Raw genomic sequence first — 26,342 nt, 5'->3', positions numbered from 1 at the left:
TTTCCCCCTACCTTCTGATGTTCCCAGAATCTCTATGTTAACCAAGGGGTTTTCAAAATTCACATCAGCAGAGTAGAGAGAGGAAACAGGGGGGGAAGAGGTATTTATGACTGTCATAAACCTACACCCAGGCCAACGTCATGACACTAGGAACACAAACATTTCACTACACCCTTAATAAGATCTGCTAAATATGTGTATGTGACCAATACAATTTGATTTGAAGTCTTGTATTTTCATAACTAATAGGCAATTGTAGGATAACTTTTGCAGCCAGTGTTTGTACTTTACATCAACTCAACGTACATTTTGACACACAGATTAATAGATAATGTTATGAATCTCAGCGGTGATAACCTGCCAGGATCGCTAGCGAGGGCTAACAAAACTGCAAAGCATCATCAAAGCTTCGCTGTTGTTGCAGCATTAGTATATATTTTTAATTAACTTAATATCAACTCTATTCCAACATCACCAATGACGACAACAGAAACAATGACATAAATAATTATCAACATATTAGGTATTTACATGAAGGACAGGTTATAAAATTGTGTTTAAAGTTGGGGCCTAAAGATTCTAACTGACATTGAAACACTCCAGTAGCCAAAATTCATTGTAACTGATATTGAAATGCTCCAGTAGCCAACATTCATTGTAACTGACATTGAAACGCTCCAGTAGCCAACATTCATTGTAACTGACATTGAAACGCTCCAGTAGCCAACATTCATTGTAACTGATATTGAAACGCTCCAGTAGCCAACATTCATTGTAACTGATATTGAAACGCTCCAGTAGCCAACATTCATTGTAACTGATATTGAAACGCTGCAGTAGCCAACATTCATTGTAACTGATATTGAAACGCTGCAGTAGCCAACATTCATTGTAACTGATATTGAAACGCTCCAGTAGCCAACATTCATTGTTCATAAATACACTGTTTTTCTTTCTTTCTTTGCAGACGTTCTTTGTCTGTACATATTCATTCGCTTTCTTGGTTCTTCTCACCCAACTCATAGGCTCTTTTAAGATCCATTCTCTCTCTCCATCTCTCTCTCGCTCCTCATACTCTCTCTGTGTGTTCTCGGTCTGTCTGCCTGCACCTGTATGTCTGCCTTAGTGAGTCGGTTATTCTACCTCTCCGTCCATCTGTCAGTCAATCAGTCTGCCTGCCTGACCTGCCTGTCTGGCTGAGCTGACTGTCTGCCTGAGCCACCTATCTGCCTGAACTGCCCGCCTGCCTGTCTGCCTCAGCCGCCTGTCTGCCTTAGCTGTCTGAGCTGCCCGCCTGTCTGAACTGCTTGCCTGTGCGCTCTGTCTTCCTCCATCACAACAGGCACATAGTATGGCTTTGACTTCAGAGGAAGACTATGATGCTCAACTGGAAGAGCTTCTGAGTAGGGTTGCAAAATCCCGGGAACTCTCAAACAAATTCCCTGCTTTTCCAGAAATCCTGATTGGAGGATTCCGGATTTCCTGCATATTACCTGCCGATTCCAGCAGGGATTTAGGGAAAACCATGGAATTTATTGAAAATCCAGGAATTTTGCAACCCTACTTCTGAGACAATGGCAAGCTTGTGGTCTGGCGGTCAACCCAGAACCGGTAATGTGATTTCAAATAAAAAATGGATCCAAACAATTTGATGTTTAGTCTTGGTCCCCTACCAGAACCCTTTGTCACAGCTAAAACACTTTTATCGGAGAAACATTTTTTCTTAGAAACCTTTCAGAGGTGAACATCTTTAATGAATCGGTTAACTGAAAAAGTATGTAATGGGCCAGGAATAGTAGCAACAGCAAATGACAATCCAAAGAAACAAATTATTAATGCCTGCCATGAGTGTATTCTAAACTTGTTTTTAAGCTGAAATGTTGGACACCCCTGCTCTAGCATGGCATCATTTTCAACATGTCTGTGTGTTGTTGTTTCATCTCCAGCGACGATCGGAGCTAGCAACAAAACAACACGAGCCAACAGCAACACAGCTGATAACACTGTGGAAGACATGGACCATACAGAGTCACATCTAGGTTACAGTTAGGGAAATGAGCCCAATAGCATATTTGTATAAAAAATATATATATATATATATATATATATATATATATATATATATATATATATATATATATATATATATATATATATATTATTGTTTTAAACATATTGGACTATGTATATAGATTATGCATGGTCCATATTATCAGGTATGCTATTAGCAATAAGCATGATCACCTGTAGCCCAACTGATGCAGTATAAGGATGCTGATCTGCCCATCTGCATTTACCATGGGCTAATCAGTGTTAGGGAAGCTACTCTGAAAATATAGTTTACCAAGCTACCAATTACTTTACACTGGAAGATATTAAGATACACTAAAGCTACCCTTAAGAAAAACACTGGCTAATCATTAGCTAATCCCTAGTTAGCATGTATTGATGAATGTAAACATGAAAACAAGAGGCATGGCAAGAGGCATGGCAGTGCCACTCATAGTCCTAGATATACCAAGAACCGTATGAAACCTTAAAGACAGAATAACACAATACAAAATGAACAAGGGAAATGTATTTTTTGGCGAAGGATGTCTGAGTGTGTAATCATGTTGGCCGTATTGTATTCTGAATAAAATTGATTTACACCAATACAGTCTTTATGGTCATTAGCATTATGGCAGCCATATTTGATTTTGAAAGCCATAATGGATTTGAGGCTAAATCCAGTGCGGACCCAAAAATAATCTGTGACAGCCCCCTGACTAAATTACAAATGTAGAGGCTAAAGATACAAAATCCTTCAAGGAACCTTAGACCCCAAAACATGTAATTCCAATGTCTGAGCCCACTTGTTTTCCTTAGAGCTGATTCCAATCGCCACAACATCAAAAGACAGGTGTAGCTGTATGTATTGTTGTCTAGCAGGATCATACAGCACTGAATGAGAGAACATTTGACTTGGAAAGTTGTCTACTAATCAGCTACAAAAAAAGTCAAGCTTACATCCATCATAAATATTCCTAGTTTACAGTATATTTCTGCCCATTGTACCACTGTGTTTACAGCTCTATATTTACACGATGTATTAAGAGATCCTAATACTGGTTGGTTGTGTATGTAGTCACAGGTCTATATTTACAAGATGTATTAAGAGATCCTTATACTGGTTGGTTTGTGTATGTAGTCATAGGTCTATATTTACAAGATGTATTAAGAGATCCTAATACTGGTTGGTTGGTTTGTGTATGTAGTCATAGGTCTATATTTACAAGATGTATTAAGAGATCCTAATACTGGTTGGTTTGTGTATGTAGTCACAGGTCTATATTTACAAGATGTATTAAGAGATCCTAATACTGGTTGGTTTGTGTATGTAGTCACAGGTCTATATTTACAAGATGTATTAAGAGATCCTTATACTGGTTGGTTTGTGTATGTAGTCACAGGTCTATATTTACAAGATGTATTAAGAGATCCTTATACTGGTTGGTTTGTGTATGTAGTCACAGGTCTATATTTACAAGATGTATTAAGAGATCCTAATACTGGTTGGTTTGTGTATGTAGTCACAGGTCTATATTTACAAGATGTATTAAGAGATCCTAATACTGGTTGGTTTGTGTATGTAGTCACAGGTCTATATTTACAAGATGTATTAAGAGATCCTTATACTGGTTGGTTTGTGTATGTAGTCACAGGTCTATATTTACAAGATGTATTAAGAGATCCTTATACTGGTTGGTTTGTGTATGTAGTCACAGGTCTATATTTACAAGATGTATTAAGAGATCCTAATACTGGTTGGTTTGTGTATGTAGTCACAGGTCTATATTTACAAGATGTATTAAGAGATCCTAATACTGGTTGGTTTGTGTATGTAGTCACAGGTCTATATTTACAAGATGTATTAAGAGATCCTAATACTGGTTGGTTGGTTTGTGTATGTAGTCATAGGTCTATATTTACAAGATGTATTAAGAGATCCTAATACTGGTTGGTTGGTTTGTGTATGTAGTCATAGGTCTATATTTACAAGATGTATTAAGAGATCCTAATACTGGTTGGTCGATGTAGTTACAGGTCTATATTTACAAGATGTATTAAGAGATCCTAATACTGGTTGGTCGATGTAGTTACAGGTCTATATTTACAAGATGTATTAAGAGATCCTAATACTGGTTGGTCGATGTAGTTACAGGTCTATATTTACAAGATGTATTAAGAGATCCTAATACTGGTTGGTCGCTGTAGTTACAGGTCTATATTTACAAGATGTATTAAGAGATCCTAATACTGGTTGGTCGATGTAGTTACAGGTCTATATTTACAAGATGTATTAAGAGATCCTAATACTGGTTGGTTTGTGTATGTAGTCACAGGTCTATATTTACAAGATGTATTAAGAGATCCTAATACTGGTTGGTTGGTTTGTGTATGTAGTCATAGGTCTATATTTACAAGATGTATTAAGAGATCCTAATACTGGTTGGTCGATGTAGTTACAGGTCTATATTTACAAGATGTATTAAGAGATCCTAATACTGGTTGGTCGATGTAGTTACAGGTCTATATTTACAAGATGTATTAAGAGATCCTAATACTGGTTGGTCGATGTAGTTACAGGTCTATATTTACAAGATGTATTAAGAGATCCTAATACTGGTTGGTCGCTGTAGTTACAGGTCTATATTTACAAGATGTATTAAGAGATCCTAATACTGGTTGGTCGATGTAGTTACAGGTCTATATTTACAAGATGTATTAAGAGATCCTAATACTGGTTGGTTTGTGTATGTAGTCACAGGTCTATATTTACAAGATGTATTAAGAGATCCTTATACTGGTTGGTTTGTGTATGTAGTCACAGGTCTATATTTACAAGATGTATTAAGAGATCCTAATACTGGTTGGTTTGTGTATGTAGTCACAGGTCTATATTTACATGATGTATTAAGAGATCCTAATACTGGTTGGTTTGTGTATGTAGTTACAGGTCTATATTTACAAGATGTATTAAGAGATCCTAATACTGGTTGGTTTGTGTATGTAGTCACATGTCTATATTTACAAGATGTATTAAGAGATCCTAATACTGGTTGGTTTGTGTATGTAGTTACATGTCTATATTTACAAGATGTATTAAGAGATCCTTATACTGGTTGGTTTGTGTATGTAGTTACATGTCTATATTTACAAGATATATTAAGAGATCCTAATACTGGTTGGTTTGTGTATGTAGTCACATGTCTATATTTACAAGATGTATTAAGAGATCCTAATACTGGTTGGTTGGTGTATGTAGGGCAGACAACTGGCTACTTGTATTCCACATTTGAGCAATATCAGATCTTGCAAAATTGGGTTACACAAGCTTATGTGGCCCATCCCCCTCCAGCCAGACATTTTCTGAGCTTTGAGTTCAGGGAGTGTGTCACAATATCTATAAATCTAACCACTTTTGCAGTTAAATATTTTTTGGGCTGCTTTGTTATGATAACATTTGTGTTCTTTTATTGACATGCAATGCCTTTGATTTAGTAACTGTGATACTTGTGAGATTGGGGACTGGTCAGTTGCTGGTACATTGAGAGTATGCTGCGAACTCCAGACGTCACTCACTCACACACGGAGCGAAACAGAAACATGAGCATGAGTGGAATTCCCCACTGATGTCATACTTCTTTATTTGTACTCAAAAATACCTTCAAAATCTTTGGAACAACCTCTTAAAAAAGCCACACTTTGAAAGTAATGACATAGAAACGGAACAATATGTACCTATTGTTCAGACCCAGAGTTGCGATGAGTTCTGTGACTTCCCTTTCTCACATTGTAAATGCTAAGTTTAAAAACCCTCTGACAGAGTTGAGATAAGTTGAGTTGTTCTGTGCCTTCCTATTCTCATATTAAAAAATATTAAGTTGAAAAACTCTCTGACAGAGTTGAGATAAGTTGAGTTGTTCTGTGACTTTCTATTGTCACATTATATTTACGATGTTTAAAAACAACCTAAATAGTTCCGTGACTTCCTATATTCTAACACCATTTGCATGTGGGTGGAGGCAGCAGGGTATGTTTAGACTTCCTTTGTAGGTAGACAGACAGACTGAAAGTCATATCCACTTTCCACCATGTGCTCTGTGGAGGCTTTTACAACTTGGGTGTGTGTTCATCACATCAGACGATTCTGGATCAGTTGACATTTTAATTGTGTCAGTCTTTTGTGTTCATTACGTCAGAGGATTCTGGCTCAGTTGACAGTTGGATCAGGTCAAATACAAGTGTCAAATCTGCACACTAGAGAAGACAGCCTTGACCAACACTAGAGAAGACAGCCTTGACCAAAACTAGAGAAGACAGCCTTGACCAATCTTGACGACTTATTTAATTCTTATTTTTTCATTTGAGGGGAGTTTTTCATTTGTTGGCTCATATCAGTCATGGATGGAGGTTCACTTTCAGCATCATCATCATCATCATCGTCTGAGCAGGAGGCAGATTCTTCACCCTACAGCGCCAGTGCTCTCCTACAGAACCCAGAGGAAAATGGGGCTATAGAGGAATCAAGGTATGCATGTCCAAAACACCACCACAGTGTGGATGATTAAAACCAGCTGACACCTTTGTCTCCTTGGAAGTTGTGGGAATGTATGTTTTTGATTTCCCATTGGTTCTGGGAACGAAGCCATATGTTTCCTGACCACTAAAACTTTTTAAACCTTCTGAGAACACCAGTAAACATTTAGCCTGTTCTGGGAACATACATTTTTTTGGTTGCAGGGAGGTTCTGATAGCATTTTACTGCTAGCTTAGATGAACTGTTTTGAATTCCAAGCACAAATATGACACACAGAAATTAATTTGCTTAGGCATTAATCATGCAAACATAACGTTTTTTATTTTGCCGTGGCATCAGTGAGATTTGAACCTAACCTTGCTATCCGTAGAATAAGTCCACTCCGCCTCAAGGATCACAATAGTATGCCATGTTTTTAACTCATACAAACCTGTTCATTTTAGTCGATTCAACCAGACCCTATTTTAAAGGGGAAAAAAACACTTAACCAGATAGAGGATGGAGATAGTTTTGTTGATACTGAGAAAAGAATGTATATGTTTTTAAATAATATTCTTAGAACGTTACACATTTTTTACTGGATTTTTTATAGATTTTTTTTGTTATGTTCTGAGAACATAACTTGAAATAGAACCATAAGGATACCTGTGGAAAACCTTATGCTGATGTAATGAAATTCCAACCGAAGGTTTTTTCTTAACGTTATCTGAACAATTTGAGAACATCACTTTAAATATAGCCATTAGGAAACCTGTAGGAAACATTATGGAAAGGTTGTATGCAAAATAACCATAATACAAGCAGGCTCTCACCAAATTTTACAAAACATATGGTTCTTAAAACGTTTTGTGCTAGCTGGGAAAACACTTGCAATACTATCAGTGAATAACAGTGTGTATGGGAATAAATTGTATGTGGGTGGTTCAATACATTAAAAAAGGAACTTGGTACGTCAGGGGAGTTTCCCAGGTCAATAAGTTGAATTGTCCATCACTGTTCCGGTCACATGACTACTGCTGATGCTCTATGACTTGTTCAGTAGCATTAAAGGGGAACCAAGAGCTATGTTCTAGAGTTATAGTAAGTGCCAGTGCACTACCGCCTGTGTCAATAAGGCACAGACTTCTCAGCAGAGGCTGTGATGCATTCGCATACAAAAAAATAAAACTCATTATTTGGCAATTTGTTTCCAAATAAAACACTACTTAGACTACAGTGCAATGATCTGTTTACTCCCGTGGAATGACATTGCAGAATGATAATTAGATCGTTGAGTCCTGTTGCACGGAAGGTTTTTATCCTGAAATTGTTTTTGTCCCAGAAGTGGCTGAGACTAGCTAGTGCAATGACCCAATTATCAATTCTTCTGATAGTAGTATAGCCTGCTACTGCACAGCACCCACACATCAAAAGACATTGACGGCATCCCAAATGGCTCCTTATTCCCTATATAGTGCACTACTTTTGGCCAGAGCTCTATGGGCCCTGCTCAAAAGTAGTGCACCATGAAGGGAATAGGTTGCCATTTGAGACACAGACATTATTTGGTTCATAACGTGTTGGCCAGTAGTAAAGCCATACTCCCTACTCAGAGAGAATAGGCCAGTAGTAAAGCCATACTCCCTACTCAGAGAGAATAGGCCAGTAGTAAAGCCATACTCCCTACTCAGAGAGAATAGGCCAGTAGTAAACCGTACTCCCTACTCAGAGAGAATAGGCCAGTAGTAAGCCATACTCCCTACTCAGAGAGAATAGGCCAGTAGTAAGCCATACTCCCTACTCAGAGAGAATAGGCCAGTAGTAAAGCCATACTCCCTACTCAGAGAGAATAGGCCAGTAGTAAAGCCATACTCCCTACTCAGAGAGAATAGGCCAGTAGTAAAGCCATACTCCCTACTCAGAGTATAGGCCAGTAGTAAAGCCATACTCCCTACTCAGAGAGAATAGGCCAGTAGTAAAGCCATACTCCCTACTCAGAGAGAATAGGCCAGTAGTAAACCATACTCCCTACTCAGAGAGAATAGGCCAGTAGTAAAGCCATACTCCCTACTCAGAGAGAATAGGCCAGTAGTAAAGCCATACTCCCTACTCAGAGAGAATAGGCCAGTAGTAAACCATACTCCCTACTCAGAGAGAATAGGCCAGTAGTAAAGCCATACTCCCTACTCAGAGAGAATAGGCCAGTAGTAAGCCATACTCCCTACTCAGAGAGAATAGGCCAGTAGTAAAGCCATACTCCCTACTCAGAGAGAATAGGCCAGTAGTAAAGCCATACTCCCTACTCAGAGAGGAAAGGCCAGTAGTAAAGCCATACTCCCTACTCAGAGAGAATAGGCCAGTAGTAAAGCCATACTCCCTACTCAGAGAGAATAGGCCAGTAGTAAACCATACTCCCTACTCAGAGAGAATAGGCCAGTAGTAAACCATACTCCCTACTCAGAGAGAATAGGCCAGTAGTAAAGCCATACTCCCTACTCAGAGAGAATAGGCCAGTAGTAAACCATACTCCCTACTCAGAGAGAATAGGCCAGTAGTAAACCATACTCCCTACTCAGAGAGAATAGGCCAGTAGTAAAGCCATACTCCCTACTCAGAGAGAATAGGCCAGTAGTAAACCATACTCCTTACTCAGAGAGAATAGGCCAGTAGTAAACCATACTCCCTACTCAGAGAGAATAGGCCAGTAGTAAACCATACTCCCTACTCAGAGAGAATAGGCCAGTAGTAAAGCCATACTCCCTACTCAGAGAGAATAGGCCAGTAGTAAACCATACTCCTTACTCAGAGAGAATAGTCCAGTAGTAAAGCCATACTCCCTACTCAGAGAGAATAGGCCAGTAGTAAAGCCATACTCCCTACTCAGAGAGAATAGGCCAGTAGTAAAGCCATACTCCCTACTCAGAGAGAATAGGCCAGTAGTAAAGCCATACTCCCTACTCAGAGAGAATAGGCCAGTAGTAAACCGTACTCCCTACTCAGAGAGAATAGGCCAGTAGTAAACCATACTCCCTACTCAGAGAGAATAGGCCAGTAGTAAACCATACTCCTTACTCAGAGAGAATAGGCCAGTAGTAAAGTCATACTCCCTACTCAGAGAGAATAGGCCAGTAGTAAACCATACTCCTTACTCAGAGAGAATAGGCCAGTAGTAAAGCCATACTCCCTACTCAGAGAGAATAGGCCAGTAGTAAACCATACTCCTTACTCAGAGAGAATAGGCCAGTAGTAAAGCCATACTCCCTACTCAGAGAGAATAGGCCAGTAGTAAAGCCATACTCCCTACTCAGAGAGAATAGGCCAGTAGTAAAGCCATACTCCCTTCTCAGAGAGAATAGGCCAGTAGTAAACCATACTCCCTACTCAGAGAGAATAGGCCAGTAGTAAAGCCATACTCCCTACTCAGAGAGAATAGGCCTGTAGTAAAGCCATACTCCCTACTCAGAGAGAATAGGCCAGTAGTAAACCATACTCCCTACTCAGAGAGAATAGGCCAGTAGTAAACCATACTCCCTACTCAGAGAGAATAGGCCAGTATAAACCAGACTCCCTACTCAGAGAGAATAGGCCAGTATAAACCATACTCCCTACTCAGAGAGAATAGGCCAGTATAAACCATACTCCCTACTCAGAGAGAATAGGCCAATAGTAAAGCCATACTCCCTACTCAGAGAGAATAGGCCAGTAGTAAAGCCATACTCCCTACTCAGAGAAAATAGGCCAGTAGTAAAGCCATACTCCCTTCTCAGAGAGAATAGGCCAGTAGTAAACCATACTCCCTACTCAGAGAGAATAGGCCAGTAGTAAAGCCATACTCCCTACTCAGAGAGAATAGGCCTGTAGTAAAGCCATACTCCCTACTCAGAGAGAATAGGCCAGTAGTAAAGCCATACTCCCTACTCAGAGAGAATAGGCCAGTAGTAAACCATACTCCCTACTCAGAGAGAATAGGCCAGTAGTAAACCATACTCCCTACTCAGAGAGAATAGGCCAGTAGTAAAGCCATACTCCCTACTCAGAGAGAATAGGCCAGTAGTAAACCATACTCCCTACTCAGAGAGAATAGGCCAGTAGTAAAGCCATACTCCCTACTCAGAGAGAATAGGCCAGTAGTAAACCATACTCCTTACTCAGAGAGAATAGGCCAGTAGTAAACCATACTCCCTACTCAGAGAGAATAGGCCAGTAGTAAACCATACTCCCTACTCAGAGAGAATAGGCCAGTAGTAAAGCCATACTCCCTACTCAGAGAGAATAGGCCAGTAGTAAACCATACTCCTTACTCAGAGAGAATAGGCCAGTAGTAAAGCCATACTCCCTACTCAGAGAGAATAGGCCAGTAGTAAAGCCATACTCCCTACTCAGAGAGAATAGGCCAGTAGTAAAGCCATACTCCCTACTCAGAGAGAATAGGCCAGTAGTAAAGCCATACTCCCTACTCAGAGAGAATAGGCCAGTAGTAAACCGTACTCCCTACTCAGAGAGAATAGGCCAGTAGTAAAGCCATACTCCCTACTCAGAGAGAATAGGCCAGTAGTAAACCATACTCCTTACTCAGAGAGAATAGGCCAGTAGTAAAGCCATACTCCCTACTCAGAGAGAATAGGCCAGTAGTAAAGCCATACTCCCTACTCAGAGAGAATAGGCCAGTAGTAAAGCCATACTCCCTACTCAGAGAGAATAGGCCAGTAGTAAAGCCATACTCCCTACTCAGAGAGAATAGGCCAGTAGTAAACCGTACTCCCTACTCAGAGAGAATAGGCCAGTAGTAAACCATACTCCCTACTCAGAGAGAATAGGCCAGTAGTAAACCATACTCCTTACTCAGAGAGAATAGGCCAGTAGTAAATTCATACTCCCTACTCAGAGAGAATAGGCCAGTAGTAAACCATACTCCTTACTCAGAGAGAATAGGCCAGTAGTAAAGCCATACTCCCTACTCAGAGAGAATAGGCCAGTAGTAAACCATACTCCTTACTCAGAGAGAATAGGCCAGTAGTAAAGCCATACTCCCTACTCAGAGAGAATAGGCCAGTAGTAAAGCCATACTCCCTACTCAGAGAGAATAGGCCAGTAGTAAAGCCATACTCCCTTCTCAGAGAGAATAGGCCAGTAGTAAACCATACTCCCTACTCAGGGAGAATAGGCCAGTAGTAAAGCCATACTCCCTACTCAGAGAGAATAGGCCTGTAGTAAAGCCATACTCCCTACTCAGAGAGAATAGGCCAGTAGTAAAGCCATACTCACTACTCAGAGAGAATAGGCCAGTATTAAAGCCATACTCCCTACTCAGAGAGAATAGGCCAGTAGTAAAGCCATACTCCCTACTCAGAGAGAATAGGCCAGTAGTAAAGCCATACTCCCTACTCAGAGAGAATAGGCCAGTAGTAAACCATACTCCCTACTCAGAGAGAATAGGCCAGTAGTAAAGCCATACTCCCTACTCAGAGAGAATAGGCCAGTAGTAAACCATACTCCCTACTCAGAGAGAATAGGCCAGTATAAACCAGACTCCCTACTCAGAGAGAATAGGCCAGTATAAACCATACTCCCTACTCAGAGAGAATAGGCCAGTATAAACCATACTCCCTACTCAGAGAGAATAGGCCAATAGTAAAGCCATACTCCCTACTCAGAGAGAATAGGCCAGTAGTAAAGCCATACTCCCTACTCAGAGAGAATAGGCCAGTAGTAAAGCCATACTCCCTTCTCAGAGAGAATAGGCCAGTAGTAAACCATACTCCCTACTCAGAGAGAATAGGCCAGTAGTAAAGCCATACTCCCTACTCAGAGAGAATAGGCCTGTAGTAAAGCCATACTCCCTACTCAGAGAGAATAGGCCAGTAGTAAAGCCATACTCCCTACTCAGAGAGAATAGGCCAGTAGTAAATCCATACTCCCTACTCAGAGAGAATAGGCCTGTAGTAAAGCCATACTCCCTACTCAGAGAGAATAGGCCAGTAGTAAACCATACTCCCTACTCAGAGAGAATAGGCCAGTAGTAAACCATACTCCCTACTCAGAGAGAATAGGCCAGTATAAACCAGACTCCCTACTCAGAGAGAATAGGCCAGTATAAACCATACTCCCTACTCAGAGAGAATAGGCCAGTATAAACCATACTCCCTACTCAGAGAGAATAGGCCAATAGTAAAGCCATACTCCCTACTCAGAGAGAATAGGCCAGTAGTAAAGCCATACTCCCTACTCAGAGAGAATAGGCCAGTAGTAAAGCCATACTCCCTTCTCAGAGAGAATAGGCCAGTAGTAAACCATACTCCCTACTCAGAGAGAATAGGCCAGTAGTAAAGCCATACTCCCTACTCAGAGAGAATAGGCCTGTAGTAAAGCCATACTCCCTACTCAGAGAGAATAGGCCAGTAGTAAAGCCATACTCCCTACTCAGAGAGAATAGGCCAGTAGTAAACCATACTCCCTACTCAGAGAGAATAGGCCAGTAGTAAACCATACTCCCTACTCAGAGAGAATAGGCCAGTAGTAAAGCCATACTCCCTACTCAGAGAGAATAGGCCAGTAGTAAACCATACTCCCTACTCAGAGAGAATAGGCCAGTAGTAAAGCCATACTCCCTACTCAGAGAGAATAGGCCAGTAGTAAACCATACTCCTTACTCAGAGAGAATAGGCCAGTAGTAAACCATACTCCCTACTCAGAGAGAATAGGCCAGTAGTAAACCATACTCCCTACTCAGAGAGAATAGGCCAGTAGTAAAGCCATACTCCCTACTCAGAGAGAATAGGCCAGTAGTAAACCATACTCCTTACTCAGAGAGAATAGGCCAGTAGTAAAGCCATACTCCCTACTCAGAGAGAATAGGCCAGTAGTAAAGCCATACTCCCTACTCAGAGAGAATAGGCCAGTAGTAAAGCCATACTCCCTACTCAGAGAGAATAGGCCAGTAGTAAAGCCATACTCCCTACTCAGAGAGAATAGGCCAGTAGTAAACCGTACTCCCTACTCAGAGAGAATAGGCCAGTAGTAAAGCCATACTCCCTACTCAGAGAGAATAGGCCAGTAGTAAACCATACTCCTTACTCAGAGAGAATAGGCCAGTAGTAAAGCCATACTCCCTACTCAGAGAGAATAGGCCAGTAGTAAAGCCATACTCCCTACTCAGAGAGAATAGGCCAGTAGTAAAGCCATACTCCCTACTCAGAGAGAATAGGCCAGTAGTAAAGCCATACTCCCTACTCAGAGAGAATAGGCCAGTAGTAAACCGTACTCCCTACTCAGAGAGAATAGGCCAGTAGTAAACCATACTCCCTACTCAGAGAGAATAGGCCAGTAGTAAACCATACTCCTTACTCAGAGAGAATAGGCCAGTAGTAAAGTCATACTCCCTACTCAGAGAGAATAGGCCAGTAGTAAACCATACTCCTTACTCAGAGAGAATAGGCCAGTAGTAAAGCCATACTCCCTACTCAGAGAGAATAGGCCAGTAGTAAACCATACTCCTTACTCAGAGAGAATAGGCCAGTAGTAAAGCCATACTCCCTACTCAGAGAGAATAGGCCAGTAGTAAAGCCATACTCCCTACTCAGAGAGAATAGGCCAGTAGTAAAGCCATACTCCCTTCTCAGAGAGAATAGGCCAGTAGTAAACCATACTCCCTACTCAGGGAGAATAGGCCAGTAGTAAAGCCATACTCCCTACTCAGAGAGAATAGGCCTGTAGTAAAGCCATACTCCCTACTCAGAGAGAATAGGCCAGTAGTAAAGCCATACTCACTACTCAGAGAGAATAGGCCAGTATTAAAGCCATACTCCCTACTCAGAGAGAATAGGCCAGTAGTAAAGCCATACTCCCTACTCAGAGAGAATAGGCCAGTAGTAAAGCCATACTCCCTACTCAGAGAGAATAGGCCAGTAGTAAACCATACTCCCTACTCAGAGAGAATAGGCCAGTAGTAAAGCCATACTCCCTACTCAGAGAGAATAGGCCAGTAGTAAACCATACTCCCTACTCAGAGAGAATAGGCCAGTATAAACCAGACTCCCTACTCAGAGAGAATAGGCCAGTATAAACCATACTCCCTACTCAGAGAGAATAGGCCAGTATAAACCATACTCCCTACTCAGAGAGAATAGGCCAATAGTAAAGCCATACTCCCTACTCAGAGAGAATAGGCCAGTAGTAAAGCCATACTCCCTACTCAGAGAGAATAGGCCAGTAGTAAAGCCATACTCCCTTCTCAGAGAGAATAGGCCAGTAGTAAACCATACTCCCTACTCAGAGAGAATAGGCCAGTAGTAAAGCCATACTCCCTACTCAGAGAGAATAGGCCTGTAGTAAAGCCATACTCCCTACTCAGAGAGAATAGGCCAGTAGTAAAGCCATACTCCCTACTCAGAGAGAATAGGCCAGTAGTAAAGCCATACTCCCTACTCAGAGAGAATAGGCCAGTAGTAAAGCCATACTCCCTACTCAGAGAGAATAGGCCAGTAGTAAAGCCATACTCCCTACTCAGAGAGAATAGGCCAGTAGTAAACCATACTCCCTACTCAGAGAGAATAGGCCAGTAGTAAAGCCATACTCCCTACTCAGAGAGAATAGGCCAGTAGTAAACCATACTCCCTACTCAGAGAGAATAGGCGAGTATAAACCATACTCCCTACTCAGAGAGAATAGGCCAGTATAAACCATACTCCCTACTCAGAGAGAATAGGCCAGTATAAACCATACTCCCTACTCAGAGAGAATAGGCCAATAGTAAAGCCATACTCCCTACTCAGAGAGAATAGGCCAGTAGTAAAGCCATACTCCCTACTCAGAGAGAATAGACCAGTAGTAAAGCCATACTCCCTACTCAGAGAGAATAGGCCAGTAGTAAAGCCATACTCCCTACACAGAGAGAATAGGCCAGTAGTAAAGCCATACTCCCTTCTCAGAGAGAATAGGCCAGTAGTAAAGCCATACTCCCTACTCAGAGAGAATAGGCCAGTAGTAAACCATACTCCTTACTCAGAGAGAATAGGCCAGTAGTAAAGCCATACTCCCTACTCAGAGAGAATAGGCCAGTAGTAAGCCATACTCCCTACTCAGAGAGAATAGGCCAGTAGTAAAGCCATACTCCCTACTCAGAGAGAATAGGCCAGTAGTAAAGCCATACTCCCTACTCAGAGAGGAAAGGCCAGTAGTAAAGCCATACTCCTTACTCAGAGAGAATAGGCTAGTATAAACCATACTCCCTACTCAGAGAGAATAGGCCAGTATAAACCATACTCCCTACTCAGAGAGAATAGGCCAGTATAAACCATACTCCCTACTCAGAGAGAATAGGCCAGTATAAACCATACTCCCTACTCAGAGAGAATAGGCCAATAGTAAAGCCATACTCCCTACTCAGAGAGAATAGGCCAGTAGTAAAGCCATACTCCCTACTCAGAGAGAATAGACCAGTAGTAAAGCCATACTCCCTACTCAGAGAGAATAGGCCAGTAGTAAAGCCATACTCCCTACACAGAGAGAATAGGCCAGTAGTAAACCATACTCCCTACTCAGAGAGAATAGGCCAGTAGTAAAGCCATACTCCCTACTCAGAGAGAATAGGCCAGTATAAACCATACTCCCTACTCAGAGAGAATAGGCCAGTATAAACCATACTCCCTACTCAGAGAGAATAGGCCAGTATAAACCATACTCCCTACTCAGAGAGAATAGGCCAGTATAAACCATACTCCCTACTCAGAGAGAATAGGCCAGTATAAACCATACTCCCTACTCAGAGAGAATAGGCCAGTAGTAAAGCCATACTCCCTACTCAGAGAGAATAGGCCAGTAGTAAAGCCATACTCCCTACTCAGAGAGAATAGGCCAGTAGTAAAGCCATACTCCCTACTCAGAGAGAATAGGCCAGCAGTAAAGCCATACTCCCTACTCAGAGAGAATAGGCCATTAGTAAACCATACTCCCTACTCAGAGAGAATAGGCCAGTAGTAAAGCCATACTCCCTACTCAGAGAGAATAGGCCAGTATAAACCATACTCCCTACTCAGAGACAATAGGCCAGTATAAACCATACTCCCTACTCAGAGAGAATAGGCCAGTATAAACCATACTCCCTACTCAGAGAGAATAGGCCAGTAGTAAAGCCATACTCCCTACTCAGAGAGAATAGGCTAGTAACCATTGACCATTTGTATTTTTATAGGATAATCCATTATTTCCCCAGCATGGCAGCCCGCTGAAGAGGAAGGAAGTTATTATTTATATTTTTTCATGTTAGATTACAATAAATGACCAAACTACCACGGGAAGAAATAGCATCTTGGTGTCCTTCCGTGACAGTGTATATGATTGAAAACTTCCTTAATCTGGGTCACATTAATCTGCAGTCCAAGACGAAGAAAACATGTTGGATATTCAGGACACAGAAGGGCTAGAGATCCATCTGTGAGGTTGAATGGACTAGACAATGTCGTTGATGGACATGCTCTATAACTCACTATAACATACTATATTGGATTCAAGCCAAATCAAAACATGGTGGCTATGCCTCAAAATTAGTGTTCTTTAATTCTGATGATACCCTAGTTTTGAGAAAAACAACCTTATTCTGGAAACAAGAGATTATAAATGGACCTAATTTGCATTAAACACACAAAAACATCTTAACTGAAATCCTTACCTTTATCATTGAGTTGATGAAGCCATCAAGGCTTGAACAAGCTGATCTCAGGATGCAGGGTTTCCTCTAGACACAAGAAGCGTGCAGGAGGCACAGCACAGGGATCATTAGATGGCGATGGTGATTTGAATCTGCCGCAGTTGACAGGTAGCTCACAGGGGAATGGACTAGATCAGGAGTAGACAGACTTGTTCCAGGAGTGCTGCAGGATACTGAAGGATTTTGTTCCAACTAGGCACCACACCTGCCCAACTGAGCTAATTGGGTGTTTGAGAGTAATGGTGGTTATGTTTGCAGGCATGTGTAAATGCTACATGGTGTTACGGTGTATGGGTGTGTGTGTGTAGGTGTGAGTTCGTGCATAGTAGTAGTTCATGCTCCTCTATATGAGTACAAGTATGTTTCTGTCTGCTTGCAGGTACGCTATGTTCAGGCGAGTGCTGTTGGTTTCCTACACAATATTCTCACTGTGTGTGTGTGTGTGTGTGTGTGTGTGTGTGTGTGTGTGTGTGTGTGTGTGTGTGTGTGTGTGTGTGTGTGTGTGTGTGTGTGTGTGTGTGTGTGTGTGTGTGTGTGTGTGTGTGTGTGTGTGTGTGTGTGTGTGTGTGTGTGTGTGTGTGTGTGTGTGTGTGTGTGTGTGTGTGTGTGTGTGTGTGTGTTGGTGTGTGTCTGTGTACTTGTGTGTGTGTGTACAGGGCGAAGGTGGTGGAGAAGGAGATAGTCCCTGCTGGTGAGAGGTTGTTGTCCGGGGAGGACCAGGGGTCTCTGATCACTGACAGTATGTCAGTCACCTCAGCTGACCAGGAGAAACTACTACTGCTCAACAGGAACACTGAGCTACGCAGAGTCAACAAAGAGGTGACACACAAAACTACACCGCAACGAACTATAGGAATTAAACCAGAGACAAGTGTACCACATTCTATGAATACAAACTATTTTGGATGAGGCCAGAATGGACGATGGTGATGATGATGTATGTCTGTATTAGCTGATGACGGTGGCGATGATGATGTGTCTGTGTTAGTTGATGAAGCTGAATGAAGACTGGGACCATGTGTATCGCAGCACAACTCTGAGTCTCCAACAGAGAGTCGAGACTCTGGAGCAGGAGAGCAACACAGTCAAACAACTCAACAATACGCTGCTGCTCAAAGTAGACCACGAACAGGTACCGACAGACCGGCCGAGGACACACATGCACACATGCACAAACAGATTAACGTATGTGCACGCACAAACACACTGACAGACACATACACGCACACACATAGAATACACACACACTGACTGTATCCTGACTGTGTTTCTGTAGAACAAGAGGGAGTACTATGAACACACACTGATGCAGGAGTTGAAGAAGAACCAGCAGCTACATGAATACGTCAGATTGCTGGAGAATAGACAACATCATACAGACACCACCAGAGACTGGACAAAGAGCACACAGGTGAGCCCCATGACTATCATTATTATTACCTCTCGATCCTTTTAAAAGTGTATGTACTCTGTCATGCTTTCTTTTAGACTGTATCTATACTATCTATACGATATACAGTTGAAGTCATAAGTTTACATACACTAAGGTTGGAGTCATTAAAACTAATTTTTCAATCACTCCACAATTTTCTTGTTAGCAAACTATAGTTTTAGCAAGTCGGTTAGGACATCTACTTTGTGCATGACACAAGTTTTTTCCAACAATTGTTTACAGACAGATTATTTCACTTATAATTCACTGTATCACAATTCGAGTGGGTTAAACGTTTACATACACTAAGTTGACTGTGCCTTTAAACAGTTTGAAAAACTGCAGAAAATGACCTCCACAAATCTGGTTCATCCTTGGGAGCAATTTCCAAATGCCTGAAGGTACCACGTTCAGCTGCACAAACATAGTACGCAAGTATAAACACCATGGGACCACGCTGCCGTCATACCACTCAGGAAAGAGACGCGTTCTGTCTCCTAGAGATGAACATGCGAAAAGTGCAAATCAATCCCAGAACAACAGCAAAGGAACTTGTGAAGATGCTAGAGGAAACAAGTACCAAAGTAACTTGAATGGCAGTTCAGCAAGGAAGAAGCCACCTCTCTAAAACTGCCATATAAAAGCCAGACTACGGTTTGCAACTGCACATAGGGACAATGACCGTACTTTTTGGAGAAATGTCCTCTGGTCTGATGAAACAAAAATAAAACTGTTTGGCCATAATGACCATCGTTATGTTTGGAGGAAAAAGTTGGAGGTTTGCAAGCTGAAGAACACCATCCCAACCGCGAAGCACGGGGGTGGCCGCATCATGTTGTAGGGGTGCTTTGCTGCATTTTTTTATTTTTTTTATTTATTTCACCTTTATTTAACCAGGTAGGCTAGTTGAGAACAAGTTCTCATTTACAACTGCGACCTGGCCAAGATAAAGCATAGCAGTGTGAACAGACAACACAGAGTTACACATGGAGTAAACAATTAACAAGTCAATAACACAGTAGAAAAAAAAGGGGAGTCTATATACAATGTGTGCAAAAGGCATGAGGAGGTAGGCAAATAATTACAATATTGCAGATTAACACTGGGATGATAAATGATCATGTACATGTAGAGATATTGGTGTGCAAAAGAGCAGAAAAGTAAATAAATAAAAACTGTGGGGATGAGGTAGGTGAAAATGGGTGGGCTATTTACCAATAGATTATGTACAGCTGCAGCGATCGGTTAGCTGCTCAGATAGCTGATGTTTGAAGTTGGTGAGGGGATTTTTTTTTTTTCAGTGATTTTTGCAATTCGTTCCAGTCACAGGCAACAGAGTACTGGAACGAAAGGCGGCCGAATGAGGTGTTGTCTTTAGGGATGATCAGTGAGATACACCTGCTGGAGCGCGTGCTACGGATGGGTGTTGCCAACGTGACCAGTGAACTGAGATAAGGCGGAGCTTTACCTAGCATGGCCTTGTAGACGACCTGGAGCCAGTGGGTCTTGCGACGAATATGTAGCGAGGGCCAGCCGACTAGAGCATACAAGTCGCAGTGGTGGGTAGTATAAGGTGCTTTAGTGACAAAACGGATGGCACTGTGATAAACTGCATCCAGTTTGCTGAGAAGAGTGTTGGAAGCAATTTTGTAGATGACATCGGTAGGATAGTCAGTTTTACTAGGGTAAGCTTGGTAGCGTGAGTGAAGGAGGCTTTGTTACGGAATAGAAAGCCGACTCTTGATTTGATTTTTGATTGGAGATGTTTGATATGGGTCTGGAAGGAGAGTTTGCAGTCTAGCCAGACACCTAGGTACTTATAGGTGTCCACATATTCAAGGTCGGAACCATCCAGTGTGGTGATGCTAGTCGGGCATGCGGGTGCAGGCAGCGATCGGTTGAAAAGCATGCATTTGGTTTTACTAGCGTTTAAGAGCAGTTGGAAGCCACGGAAGGAGTGTTGTATGGCATTGAAGCTTGTTTGGAGGTTAGATAGCACAGTGTCCAATGACGGGCCGAAAGTATATAAAATGGTGTCGTCTGCGTAGAGGTGGATCAGGGAATCGCCCGCAGCAAGAGCAACATCATTGATATATACAGAGAAAAGAGTCGGCCCGAGAATTGAACCCTGTGGCACCCCCATAGAGACTGCCAGAGGACCGTACAGCATGCCCTCCGATTTGACACACTGAACTCTGTCTGCAAAGTAATTGGTGAACCAGGCAAGGCAGTCATCCGAAAAACCGAGGCTACTGAGTCTGCCGATAAGAATATGGTGATTGACAGAGTCGAAAGCCTTGGCAAGGTCGATGAAGACGGCTGCACAGTACTGTCTTTTATCGATGGCGGTTATGATGTCGTTTAGTACCTTGAGTGTGGCTGAGGTGCACCCGTGACCGGCTCGGAAACCAGATTGCATAGCGGAGAAGGTACGGTGGGATTCGAGATGGTCAGTGACCTGTTTGTTGACTTGGCTTTCGAAGACCTTAGATAGGCAAGGCAGAATGGATATAGGTCTGTAACAGTTTGGGTCCAGGGTGTCTCCCCTTTGAAGAGGGGGATGACTGCGGCAGCTTTCCAATCCTTGGGGATCTCAGACGATATGAAAGAGAGGTTGAACAGGCTGGTCATAGGGGTTGCGACAATGGCGGCGGATAGTTTCAGAAATAGAGGGTCCAGATTGTCAAGCCCAGCTGATTTATACAGGTCCAGGTTTTGCAGCTCTTTCAGAACATCTGCTATCTGGATTTGGGTAAAGGAGAACCTGGAGAGGCTTGGGCAAGGAGCTGCGGGGGGGCCGGAGCTGTTGGCCGAGGTTGGAGTAGCCAGGCGGAAGGCATGGCCAGCCGTTGAGAAATGCTTGTTGAAGTTTTCAATAATCATGGATTTGTCGGTGGTGACCGTGTTCCCTAGCCTCAGTGCAGTGGGCAGCTGGGAGGAGGTGCTCTTGTTCTCCATGGACTTCACAGTGTCCCAGAATTTTTGGGAGTTGGAGCTACAGGATGCAAACTTCTGCCTGAAGAAGCTGGCCTTAGCTTTCCTGACTGACTGCGTGTATTGGTTCCTGACTTCCCTGAACAGTTGCATATTGCGGGGACTGTTCGATGCTATTGCAGTCCGCCACAGGATGTTTTTGTGCTGGTCGAGGGCAGTCAGGTCTGGAGTGAACTAAGGGCTGTATCTGTTCTTAGTTCTGCATTTTTTGAACGGAGCATGCTTATCTAAAATGGTGAGGAAGTTACTCTTAAAGAATGACCAGGCATCCTCAACTGACGGGATGAGGTCAATGTCCTTCCAGGGTACCCGGGCCAGGTCGATTAGAAAGGCCTGCTCACAGAAGTGTTTTAGGGAGCGTTTGACAGTGATGAGGGGTGGTCGTTTGACTGCGGCACCGTAGCGGATACAGGCAATGAGGCAGTGGTCGCTGAGATCCTGATTGAAGACAGCGGAGGTGTATTTGGAGGGCCAGTTGGTCAGGATGACGTCTATGAGGGTGCCCTTGCTTACAGAGTTAGGGTTGTACCTGGTGGGTTCCTTGATGATTTGTGTGAGATTGAGGGCATCTAGCTTAGATTGTAGGGACTGGTGCACTTCACAAAATAGATGGCATCACGAGGAAAGGAAAATTATGTGGATATATTAAAGCAGCATCTCAAGACATCAGTCAGGAAGTTAAAGCTTGGTCGCAAATGGGTCTTCCAAATGTACAATGACCCCTAGCATACTTCCAAAGTTGTGGCAAAATGGCTTAAGGACAACAGAGTCAAGGTATTGGTGTGGCCATCACAAAGCCCTGATCTCAATCCCATAGAAAATGTGTGGGCAGAACTGAAAAGGTGTGTGTGAGCAAGGAGTCTTACAAACCTGACTCAGTTACACCAGCTTTGTCAGGAGGAATGGGCCAAAATTCACCCAACCTTGTGGAAGGCTACCCTAAACGTTTGACCCAAGTTAAACAATTTAAAGGCAATGCGGCCAAATACTAACTGAGTGTATGTCAACTTCTGACCCACTGGGAATGTGCTGAAAGAAATAAAAGCTGAAATAAATCACTCTATTATTATTCTGACATTTCCCAACTGACCTAAAACAGGGCATTTTTACCAGGATTAAATGTCAGGAATTGTGAAAAACTGAGTTTAAATGTATTTGGCTAAGGTGTATGTAAACTTCCGACTTCAACTGTATTAGATATATATATAATGTAACGGTTTTCCTCCTCTTCTGAGGAGGAGTAGGAAGGATTGGACCAATGCGCAGCGTGGTAAGTGTCCATATTTTAATGAAATATAACTGAACACTGAATACAAAAGAACAAGAGAAATAAATGAAAACCGAAACAGTTCTGTATGGTAACACACAGACACAGAAAACAACTATCCACAAATCACAGTGGGAAAACAGGCTGCCTAAGTATGGTTCTCAAACAGAGACAACGATAACCAGCTGCCTCTGATTGGGAACCATGCCAGGTCAAACACAGAAATACAAAAACATAGAACAACACATAGAATGCCCACCCCAACTCACGCCCTGACCAAACTAAAACAGAGACATAAAAAAATGTCAGGACGTGACATATAATATATCTACTGTATGTGTCTACCCTCTCCTTCCATCCTGTAGACCAGTTTGAGCACTGTGACCCATCTTCCAGAAAAGTCCCAAATCTCTGATGCTCCTGGGGGGTCAAATCTGTCCCCCAGCCTAAGCCATGGCACCATACGCGGCCTCTCCTCCTCTTCTGGCCATGGCCCACCATCCCATCTCTTCTCCTCCTCCACCCCAGGTAGAGGAGCCCTGAGTAGTGATAGAATCAGTATTGGCCCCTACAGGGCACTAGAGGACCAGGCAAACCCCCAGAAGGAGGTGCAAGACCTAAAGGAGCAGCTGGAGGCCCTCAGATGCCAGGTAGTTCACCTCACTTCCGCTGCCACACCCTCCTCCCTCCTTCTCATTACCCCCTCCACTCTCTCCTCATTACACCCTCCATACCCTCCTCCATAACCCCTCCACTCTCTCCTCCATAACCCTCCACACCCTCCTCCCTCCTTCTCCTTACCCCCTCCACTCTCTCCTCATTAACCTCCTCCATAACCCCTCCACTCTCTCCTCCATAACCCCTCCACACCCTCCTCCCTCCTTACCCCCTCCACTCTCTCCTCATTACCCTCCTCCATAACCCCTCCACTCTCTCCTCCACACCCTCATCCATCCTTCTCCTTACCCCCTCCACTCTCTCCTCATTACCCTCCTCCATAACCCCTCCACACTCTCCTCCATAACCCCTCCACACCCTCCTCCCTCCTTCTCCTTACCCCCTCCACACTCTCCTCCATAACCCCTCCACACCCTCCTCGATACCCCCTCCACTTTCTCCTCGATACCCCCTCCACTCTCTTCTCCATAACCCCTCCACACCCTCCTCCTCCATACTCTCTCCTCGATGCCCCCTCCATTCCCTCCTCGATGCCCCCTCCACTCTCTCCTTCTTACCTGCTCCCTCCTCCTCCATACCCCCTCCACTCCTTTCTACTCCAACTGTGTTTCACCTAGCATTAACTACCAGTGTCCCTGTCCTCTGTCCCCAGACTGTTTCACCTAGCATTAACTACCAGTGTCCCTGTCCTCTGTCCCCAGACTGTTTCACCTAGCATTAACTACCAGTGTCCCTGTCCTCTGTACCCAGACTGTTTCACCTAGCATTAACTACCAGTGTCCCTGTCCTCTGTCCCCAGACAGTTTCACCTAGCATTAACTACCAGTGTCCCTGTCCTCTGTCCCCAGACTGAGATCTATGAAGCAGACTACCAGACGGAGCACAAGGACCACAAACACACCCAGCAGGAGAACAAGAGACTGAGGAGGACAAGAGAGGAGATGAGACAACAGATGGCCCTACTACAGGAGCAGGTAGTGGGATATATATATATATACACACACACACACACACACACACACACACACACACACACACACACACACACACACACACACACACACACACACACACACATATATATATATATAATATACACACACACACACACACACACACACACACACACACACACACACACACACACACACACACACACACACACACACACATATATATATATATAATATACATGCACACACACACACACACACCTGAATTAATAACGACAGCTGGGCAGACGGGATGTATCGTAACAGATGAGGACATAAACTGACATCGGGTTAAGTTGAACGTGAAAATAATGGGACACAGCATATCTGTAATGACCACATGGTTTCATGAGACGTCTGGGAGATGTGCTGCATGTGAATGTACCAACAGGGCTTAGCTGTAAAGATCACTTTTCTTTTATATCCTAGGGTCAGAGTCAATTCCATTTTAGGAGAAACTTCTATTCCATATTGTAATGTATTTTCAAAAGAATTTCATCAAATAGGGATATATTTCTTGAATTGACTAAAAACGAACTAACTAACCACTGTCTCTGGTCTCCTGTGTCCAGCTCAAGGTATACGAGGATGACTTCAGGAAGGAGCGGTCAGACAAGCAGGTCCTGCAGCGTCTACTGATGAAGAAAAGTCCCGCTCTGGTCAAACAGCCTGTCCTGGTCCACCGCTGTAATAATGAGCAGCAGCCAGCAGGGGGAGACAGGAGGCGGCAGAGAGAGGAGCAGAGAGATGCTCACACCAGTACACCCCAGCCAGACCACCACCCGCTGTGCCCCAAACACTGTGAGAGGAGGAACACTGAAGAGTCCACATGAGGCAGACGACACACAAACATGCTCACACATTGAACTTGTATTACGATGTTGGTATTACCACTAACGCGTTGAGGACTAGCCTACTCCATTACTGAGTGACTGTGTCTATCTGACAATGAAATGATTTGTATCTATTATCTTTCTCTCAAATTGTATGAACCTTATGTTATTTCCTAATTCTGCCGATAATGTTGATTATCGACAAAGGGACTGAGTGATTTTCCAGTTGTCTCTGCCTCCTACTTAGATAACATGGTCAACATTACCACCTAGTGGTTTTCTTAATCCTACATAATGTCATGCTTTTTGATGCAGTTGTTGGGACATCTCTGTAAAAGCCACAGTGAATTCAACAAATTAAATACACACCTTGATTTCAAATAACACCAGGATGTCCTTAAATACAAGTGATCAACTTCAGATGTTGTCATTTTCTTAAAACAAATATAACAAATGTATAAAAACTATGAAATCCCGTTTTAGTCATTCTTCTAATGTCCCTGAAATGACTCTGCGTCCCTCGTCCTCCACACCCTCCAACCAAGACAAGTCTCCTACATAGGCTGCCATGCTGGAAGCCGCAGAAAAGGGGGACTGAAGATGGGTGGTTACTTTCCAGTGTCAAAACATCTCCCATCCACACCTGCTGGTGTCAGTCCTCACCAAAGCTACAGCATACTGCCAATATAGCTCCTAAAATGTCTGATTCCAAATGCCACCCTATTTCCTACATAGGGTGTTACGTTTCCCCAGGGCCCAGTGAATAGGGTGCTACATTCCCCAGGGCCCAGTGAATAGGGTGCTACTTTTCCCCAGGGCCCAGTGAATAGGGTGCTACTTTTCCCCAGGGCCCAGTGAATAGGGTGCTACTTTTCCCCA

At 43.0% G+C, this 26,342-nt stretch overlaps 1 protein-coding gene across 1 annotated transcript; it reads left to right on the top strand.

Moving 5' to 3' along the window:
• The first annotated feature begins 6,085 nt into the window (after positions 1–6,085).
• On the top strand, positions 6,086–25,938 carry si:ch211-153b23.7 (uncharacterized). The gene is made up of 7 exons (XM_064955251.1): positions 6,086–6,574; positions 17,924–18,086; positions 18,256–18,399; positions 18,544–18,678; positions 23,326–23,610; positions 24,487–24,612; positions 25,203–25,938. Exons 1-7 carry the CDS (start codon positions 6,447–6,449, stop codon positions 25,461–25,463), a joined length of 1,242 nt encoding a protein of 413 aa, XP_064811323.1. The 5' UTR covers positions 6,086–6,446; the 3' UTR covers positions 25,464–25,938.
• Positions 25,939–26,342: the final 404 nt, after the last annotated feature.

This window comes from Oncorhynchus masou, chromosome 32 (genome assembly GCF_036934945.1).
Source record: "Oncorhynchus masou masou isolate Uvic2021 chromosome 32, UVic_Omas_1.1, whole genome shotgun sequence".
In the NCBI taxonomy this organism is placed as follows: Eukaryota; Metazoa; Chordata; class Actinopteri; order Salmoniformes; family Salmonidae; genus Oncorhynchus; species Oncorhynchus masou.
The sequence above is the reverse complement of the archived record's forward strand: the minus strand, read 5'-3'. Positions and strand labels throughout refer to the sequence as shown.

Bases quoted from the DNA above. Each gene is read 5' to 3' on its own strand.
- si:ch211-153b23.7 (XM_064955251.1), top strand. From the start codon at position 6,447: ATGGATGGAGGTTCACTTTCAGCATCATCATCATCATCATCGTCTGAG. The intron at 18,087-18,255 runs GTGACACACAAA...TGTCTGTGTTAG, and splicing joins TACGCAGAGTCAACAAAGAG to TTGATGAAGCTGAATGAAGA. The intron at 18,400-18,543 runs GTACCGACAGAC...GTGTTTCTGTAG, and splicing joins TCAAAGTAGACCACGAACAG to AACAAGAGGGAGTACTATGA.